Consider the following 8,931-nt stretch of genomic DNA (forward strand, 5'->3'; position numbering starts at 1 on the left):
CTGGTCAGGGGCTGCAGGGAAGAAGTGGCTTAACTTCTCCTGCCTGTACTGAATCTTCCCTATAATTCCCACTCCTAGTTCTACTCGGTCCTGGAGCTGAAGCTCTGATGCCCATCATTCTGCCGTATCCCTGGGGATTCTGTAAATAATGGAGATAATCTCTGTTTCTGCTTTGAAAGATACATGTTTTTCAAAGCACTTGAGGGAAGCCTAGCAGGCAGTTCTGACCCAACTAAGTCCATCAATGTGGACTTTCCTGGTGTACCACCCCAGCCCTCAGATCTTATTTTTTTTTTTTTTTTGCTGAACTGAGTGGCATGTGGAACTTCACTGACTAGAGATTGAACCCTCATCCCCTGCAGCAGAAGTGTGGAGTCTTGACCACTGGACTGCCAGGGAAGTCCCCCAGGTCTTGGTTCTGAGATACTATCTGAGAGATATATTTTCTTTTTTCTCTCCTTGGGCACTTCTCTCATCCCTTTCCCTCTTATTTACCCCTAGAAAGGAAACCCTTCCTTTGGTTAGGGTTAGATGATTTAATATTGCTGAATATTCATTAATGTGTTTTGCTTAATGAAAATAATACAATAGGATAATGGCCAAACAGGTTTATAAATAATAATGATCTACTATTCTGAGCCCTTTATATGAATTAACTCATTTAATCCTCTTAATTACCTCATAAAGGCTTCCCTGGTGGCTCAGATGGTAAAGAATTGGCCTGCAATGCAGGAGACTCAATTTTGATCCCTGGGTGAGCAAGATCCCCTGGAGAAGGAAACGGCTACCCAGTCCAGTACTCTTGCCTGGAGAATTCCATGGACAGAAGAGGCTGGAAGGCTACAGTCCATAGGATTGCAAAGTGTTGGATACGACTGAGTGACTAAAGCTTTCACTTTTCACCTCATCAAGTTCATTGTTATCCACATCTTACAAAGGAGAAAATGGAAACGTGCAGAAGTAAAGTGGCTTGCCTAAGATCCTCAAGTTAGTTAGGGAAGAACTGGGAAATTAACACAGAAGTTGTCTCCAGAAGTCAGGGTCCTCAAGTATAGTACCATATTCTCTCCCACTCACTGTGGCTCCTTGCCTCATCTCTGCTGTTCTTCTTTCTTGCTCATCTGCATCTGGATACTCTGAGGGCTTGAGCAGGTTCTCACTGTGAGACTTTGATGTGTGCCTTGTGCCTGTGATCTCTGACTCTTTCTTAAATGAGTCTAAACCTCTCCTGCTTAGAACCCTCAGCAGAGATGAGACAGAGCCCTGGGAAGGCACTGAATGAAATGGAAGTCCTTCTTCACAAAGGCAGACACCTTTTCCAGAGCCTCATAAACAGCCAACCAGGCCTCACAGTCCCTCTTTCAGTCTTGAATTTGGTGTCTCACTACTGACGTCATAAGACATTATTAGAATTATAGGCAGAGAGCCTGGTTGTTATGAGGTCATATATCAGGTATCGTTTATTGAAAAGGTGTATGTTAACAACTAGTAGGGTCAGGAGAAATGGTGAGAAAAATTTTCAGTAAATTTCCTTCTAAGGAAAATGAATTTGTTTTCTAGTGGGGCTCTTTTACTTTTATTTTTTTTTTTAATTGAAGGATAATTGCTTTACAATGTTGTGTTAATTTCTGCTGTACGACAACATGAAAAAGTATATATATATATATATAAATATATATATTCCCTCCCTCTTGAGCCTTTCTGATGGGTCTTTTGTTTATATAAATTTGGGGCTGATGCTTCAGAATAGAGGCAGAGCAATGCTACCAGTGGCCCTTCATCTCTGTGCTTATCCCGGGAAAGCTCAGCCTCTCCTCTGAATAGAGGTAAAACGAGTATCTAAAATATACGGGGCTGGAAGGATGTCAAATTATTAACTCCTCTGAGGCCCTTACTTGTTTGAATCTGGCCCTGGTCCCTTCCCTATGCCCAACTGGAGTCCCATTGCATCCTCTCCACAGCCCATTATGCTCTGAGCAAGTGCATCTGCATAGAGGCAGGGGGATGGACTCATAAACTGGGGCTTTCATTCCTTCAGATGCCCTCCTCGCTGGGACCATCTGAATGCCATTATCAGTAGGTCCATCTATTAATAGTATACCATACCCCAAATTCTTCCCTTATTCTCTCTATGGTCTCTTTCCTCCATATTCTCTTCCAGATTTTAAATCACTCATTCCTTCCCTAATCCTAAGAGCTGACAGTCCACAGCTTCAGAAGGAAATAAATCTTACCTGAGTGGTGGGAGGAGTGAAGGCAAAGAAAGCCCTTTGCCTAAATTTTCTTAGCCAAAGGGAAATCTGAATTTTTTGAGAGTGAAGGAACAAGTGGGATGAAAAGGAGGGCTATATTAGCAGAGCCAGAGAGGTGTGTATTCATTTCCTGTACTCAGGATACTTTTCCTTGGGTGCTCTTAAGGATAAGGAGATTTAAATACAACTTTTATGGAATCATTTTGGGGAAGAGCAAGCAATGAATATGAACCCCTCTCAATTTCACCAACTGCTCCACTCCTCACAGCCTTTAGGGAAAGTTTTAATTTGGGTCAGAATGAAGGAATATATTTTTCAGACTCCTTCTGGATTGCCATTTGCTGCTCCATTTCCATGAGTGTCAGGATATTAGGCAAATTTCATGTGAAATGTTCAAAGTAATAGCCAGATAAGTTTAATGTGATTAAATATAATCAAGTTAAATATAGTTTAGCTAATAGGTGTTCAGGAAGGAAATGTATTGTTATGAACACGGGCCATTACAAAGTGATATGTTTTAAGAAAATATTTTAAGGTTAAAATTTGAGTAAGCAGAGAGGAAAGGGAAGGGAAATTCAGGTTAACACAGAAGGGAAAAAACCTTGTGGGAATAAAAAAGTACAACACAGGTAAGAGGGCAAATGCTGGTTAGGTGGAAATGGTAGAATGAGGTCAGAAAGGTAGGATGGGACCAAAGTTTGGAAGCAGAGTGGCTGGATGCAGGGTGAAGCCTCTATTGATTCTTGAAGAGTGATCACCACAGAAGCTCTCCCTGCAGAAGTCATTTCTACACCCAACTGAGCATTGTCTAGGAGAACATTCCCCTGCAGAGTCCCATGGTTCAGAAACCAATGCTATCTTTTGTGATCTCTGATGTACTCAGAGGTGCTTTCTGTTCCTATGTCTTTCAGCAGACTCATTCGCTTCTGTCATTATAGAGGTGATCCTAAAGTACATCATGACTCACACCAACTTCACCATCTTCCACCCTTCAGTTTTTGTCCTACTGGGCATCCCTGGGTTGGAGGCTTATCATGTTTGGCTGTCAATACCCTTCTGCCTCATGTATATCACTGCAGTTCTGGGCAACAGTATCCTGATAGCAGTCATCATCACTGAGCGTAACCTTCATGAGCCCATGTACTTCTTCCTCTCCATGCTGGCCATCACGGACATCCTGCTGTCCACCACTACTGTCCCCAAGGCCCTAGCCATCTTTTGGCTCCATGCTCATGACATTGCCTTTGATGCCTGTGTCACCCAAGTTTTCTTTGTCCACATGATGTTTGTGGGGGAGTCAGCCATCCTATTAGCCATGGCCTTTGACCGGTTTGTGGCCATCTGTATCCCCCTGCATTACAAAACAATGCTAACATGGCCTGTGGTGGGAAGGGTTGCTGTGGCCATTGTCACCCGAAGTTTCTGTATCATCTTCCCGGTGATCTTCTTGCTGAATCGACTGCCTTTTTGCTGGACCAATGTCATCCCGCACTCCTACTGTGAGCATATTGGAGTGGCCCGCTTGGCCTGTGCTGACATCACCATTAACATCTGGTACGGCTTCTCAGTGCCCATTGTCATGGTCATCTTGGACGTGATCCTCATCGCGGTGTCATACTCACTGATCCTCCGAGCGGTGTTTCGTTTGCCCTCCCAGGATGCTCGGCACAAGGCCCTCAGCACCTGTGGTTCCCACCTCTGTGTCATCCTCATGTTTTATGTCCCCTCCTTCTTTACATTATTGACCCATCGCTTTGGACATAACATACCTCGACATGTCCATATCCTGTTAGCCAATCTTTATGTGGTGGTGCCACCGATGCTCAACCCCATTGTCTATGGTGTAAAGACTAAGCAGATCCAGGACGGGGTAGTCCACCGGTTCTTTGGTATTATGGCTTGGTGCTCTGCTTCCTCTCTGGGCTAATGGCTTCCTTTGACTCCTCACTCCCAGCTTTACCAAGGAAACTAGGTGTGAAGCACAAGATTTCCTGGACTGAGAGAGCTTTTCCTTCCCTTCCTCTCTCTCTTCCTTTTTCTTCATCTTCCTCCTGGGTTTTTCAGACACTCCAAGCCTCCTATCTCTGTACATCTATTGAATCTTGTGCAGATCTCAAAATGTATGTACTGAGTTATTATGGGTTTTTATTTGTACTCCTAATTGACTGTAAACTCTTTGAAATCAGAAGAGTGTGTGTCACTCGTATTTGTATGCTCAGTACTTCACAAAATGCCTGGAACATAATAGATGTTTGAAAAATGAATGACAGCACATTTACCTCCTCAAAATTAGAAAGTGCATCTCTATTATGCACTGAATGATCAGCTAAATTAGTCCACAAACCCAGTGACTAGTAAACCATCTCCTTACAAAGGTAATTTGGCATCTTAGAGATAAATAAGCTGCTGACACAGCACAGTTCTTATTTCTCACACCTTTGCCATATCTCAGAGACCAGGGAATAACAAGGGTGGAGGAAACAGGGTAGTCTTGATATTCTCTTATACATGGCTTCTGGCTAACCTCAATATTAGGAATTATAGAGCATTGTTCCTGGCCAGGTTGGCAAAATTGGAGTAGTTTCTTGAAGTTACCGATCTTGACTCTAATTCTTTCATGCTTTTTCAGAAAAGGCCATATATACTCATTTCCTCAACCACAAACTGTGCTAATGGGTCCCCCATCTCTCTCTCCTTCCTAGAATTCTCGTTTGAGTTTCAGATACATAAAAATCCGCCTATCAACTGGGTCTCTATCCTGGATATAGACCCAGACTGGATCTATATCCTATCATCTCCAGGATATAGAACTACCATTCTTGGTAGCTTTTCTTATTGTTCCTTTTCTTAGAAACCAGATTATGATAATTGTATCAACTTCATTGAGCTGGAAACCCTGGGGTGTTACTCAACTTCTTCCTCTCTAGCCTGCTCCCCAAGAATTGTTGTTACTGATATTGATTCTACTACTAAATAGATATCTGGGTAGTTTTTGGAGCTGTATCAGGATTCCAGTCCTGTCCCCATCATTTTCCAGCTGTGTGAACTTGTGAAATTTATTCAATGTTTTTAGTCCTCAATTTTTAAGTCTGTAAAATGAGAGTAGAAAGAGAAACTTGTGGGGTTGTTGAGAAGATTAAATGAAATAAACCATATATACAGCACTTATTTTTAGCTCATAGTAATAAGTATCTGAGAAATAGTTCACTAAGGCTACCAATATTATTAGGTTTCTTTTTAACACTGTTTTTACCCGTTACTTATATCCCCTATCATCTTTCACATCAGATATTACATTAGTTTTTAAATCGATTTCAATGTTTTTAATCTTTTACATTGTAACCTAAACTATAAATTGACCCAAAGTTAAGCATTCTAAAAGGCATGGCCAATCATACTACTTTATGTCAAATAGTTTCAGTCAGTCTTCATTACTTACAGAAGTGTTTTCCACAGAATATTCTGTAGAAATAATAGGTATCATAATGGATGTTTTACAGAAAAGTTCCATAATCAAATAAGCATGAAAAATGCTGACACTGTGAGTCATGTACATGGCTATGCAAAAGAGGGCTAGAGTTTTCAGCCTTTCTCACACATTTGTGACCATAGATATTTGTATCCATGTTTATATAACTTCTTGATAGCACATCAATTTACACTGGTAAAGTAATCTAGTGTTCGATCAGCCACAATTTGGAAGTCATAGGACCATAGAGTAATATCTAGACTAGTTCAGTTCAGTTCATTCGCTCAGTTGTATCCGACTCTTCGTGACCCCATGAATTGCAGCATGCCAGGCCTCCCTGTCCATCACCAACTCCTTGAGTTCACTCAGACTCACGTCCATCGAGTCAGTGATGCCATCCAGCCATCTCATCCTCTGTCGTCCCCTTCTCCTCCTGCCCCCAATCCCTCCCAGCATCAGAGTCTTTTCCAGTGAGTCAACTCTTCACATGAGGTGGCCAAAGTACTGGAGTTTCAGCTTCAGCATCATTCCCTCCAAAGAAATCCCAGGGCTGATCTCCTTCAGAATGGACTGGTTGGATCTCCTTGCAGTCCAAGGGACTCTCAAGAGTCTTCTCCAACACCATAGTTCAAAAGCATCAATTCTTCGGCGCTCAGCCTTCTTCACAGTCCAACTCTCACATCCATACATGACCACAGGAAAAACCATAGCCTTGACTAGACGAACCTTTGTTGGCAAAGTAATGTCTCTGCTTTTGAATATGCTATCTAGGTTGGTCCTAACTTTTCTTCCAAGGAGTAAGCGTCTTTTAATGTCATGGCTGCAGTCACCATCTGCAGTGATTTTGGAGCCCAAAAAAATAAAGTCTGACAATGTTTCCACTGTTTCCCCATCTATTTCCCATGAAGTGATGGGACCGGATGCCATGATCTTCGTTTTCTGAATGTTGAGCTTTAAGCCAACTTTTTGACTCTCCACTTTCACTTTCATCAAGAGGCTTTTGAGTTCCTCTTCACTTTCTGCCATAAGGGTGGTGTCATCTGCATATCTGAGGTTATTGATATTTCTCCTGGCAATCTTGATTCCAGTTTGTGTTTCTTCCAGTCCGGCGTTTCTCATGATGTACTCTGCATCTAAGTTAAATAAGCAGGGTGACAATATACAGCCTTGACGTACTCCTTTTCCTATTTGGAACCAGTCTGTTGTTCCATGTCCAGTTCTAACTGTTGCTTCCTGACCTGCATACAGATTTCTGAAGAGGCAGGTCAGGTGGTCTGGTATTCCCATCTCTTTCAGAATTTCCCACAGTTTATTGTGATCCACACAGTCAAAGACTTTGGAATAGTCAATAAAGCAGAAATAAATGTTTTTCTGGAACTCTCTTGCTTTTTCCATGATCCAGCAGATGTTGGCAATTTGATTTCTGAAATATCTAGACTAAGCATTAATTTAATAATCTAGCCCTGATTTACTTTTCTATCATTACCTCAAAACACATCACCATGTAGTAGTACATTAATACATAATATTAATGATAATAATAATTATAACAAAAGCTAATGTTTAGTAGGAGATCACTGTATGCTAGGAACCATGTTAAGTGCTCTGCTGCATTAACTCATTTAATCCTCATACAACCTCATGAGATAGTACTGTTGCTACCTCTGTTTTATACATGGGGCACCAAAAGCTCAGCTAGGATAAATAATCAAGACCACACAGCTGGCAAATTATAGGGCCCTAATGTCAACTCCTCTTTGAAGTCTTTGCCAATCTCCCCCAACTCAGAGGTGATCATCTTGTTTTCTGGGTCTCACAGCAATTTTATTTATGATTTCAGCTCATTATTAATCACTCTATGAAACCACAAGAACTTGAGTTCTGTGAGGACAGAGAATTTGTCTCATTCATTATTATGGTTCTCGAATCTGGCATAGAAGTCAATGTGTATATTAATGGATTGATTAATTTAAAATATTGGTGAGGTCGTTGACCTTTGGACCTTTCATTATTAAGTAGTATCTAATTTTATGACTGAGAATCATTTGGACATACACACACACTTCTTAGCTCCTCCTGACCTACTATTTCTTCTATATCCCCACAGGTTTCTATGTTCATTGAGGTCCAGTAATATAGGCAGGGCTTTAACATTTTGTGTACTGACTAGCAGCAGTTATATCCATTAGTCCACTCTGTGTCTGGATGTTAGCCAGAGAAATGGAATTGTTAGCAGGTGGAGTTTGGACAGACTGCTGTAGCTAGGAATAGATTACCCACCCTCTCTGGTCAGTGACCTCTGGAGACTAGTCCTAAGGGGATCTGCTTTGTCCAATTAAATGAGGTGCCTAAAGACTTAGTAGGGTAGAAACTCTTTCCTTGTCTAAGAGATTCCTGCAGCTGCGGTATAAATACTGTCCTATTTCACTCCACAGTCTGCATCTGGCATCTCCTTTCATGTGTTGGGGAAGCATGCATGAAACTAGGGTAAGTTTCTGGGAAGGGAATAAATATTTGTCTCATAGGATTTTTAGGTTTTCCTGGAATAAAATCCAATAAACTGTTGATCCAGACACTGTCTTCTCAGGCGCTCTGTATAAAGTAGTATAAATATACACTATTCAGAAGTGTGTATATTTTGACATATTGAACTGCTGAAAACATTTTTGGTACATGGTGCTGGGACTACAGCTAAATTCCCCGCCCCCCACCCCAGAATATTACAGTAGTATAAAAAATAGTGGAACATTGAAAAGTAGGTATAGTAAAACTCACAACTTAGTGTAAGTTGAAATATTTATATGAAAACTAGAATGTATTACAATTTTACTGGTTTTAACTGTAGCCTACCAGACTCCACTCTCCCTGGAGTTCTCCAGACAAGAATACTGGAGTGGGTATCCATTCCCTTCTCCAGGGGATCATCCCAACTCAGGGACTGAACCTGGGTCTCCTGCATTGCAGACAGATTCTTTACCATCTGAGCCACCAGGGAAGCCCAGAATAGAAGAAACTCAAATAATATTTTTCAAAATAAAATTATGGAAACATTTAACCATTAAAACCACGGAAAACATGTACAGGTGGCCCTGAAAAGCACAGGTTTGAACTGCACAGGTCCACTCATATGCAGATTTTTTTTCAATAGTAAATACTACAATACAAAACCATCCATGGTTGGTTGACTCCATGGATGTTGTTTAGTCACTA

The 8,931-nt window shown here is 41.3% G+C and overlaps 1 protein-coding gene across 1 annotated transcript; it reads left to right on the forward strand.

Moving 5' to 3' along the window:
• The first annotated feature begins 1,803 nt into the window (after positions 1-1,803).
• On the forward strand, positions 1,804-6,906 carry LOC147357901 (olfactory receptor 52B2). Its single transcript, XM_086338392.1, has one exon. The coding sequence runs from the start codon at positions 3,211-3,213 to the stop codon at positions 4,177-4,179; it is 969 nt and encodes a 322-aa protein (XP_086194518.1). The 5' UTR covers positions 1,804-3,210; the 3' UTR covers positions 4,180-6,906.
• Positions 6,907-8,931: the final 2,025 nt, after the last annotated feature.

Source organism: Bos grunniens, chromosome 15, assembly GCF_055505025.1.
Source record: "Bos grunniens cultivar Pamir isolate PY7600 chromosome 15, Bosgru_T2T1.0, whole genome shotgun sequence".
In the NCBI taxonomy this organism is placed as follows: Eukaryota; Metazoa; Chordata; class Mammalia; order Artiodactyla; family Bovidae; genus Bos; species Bos grunniens.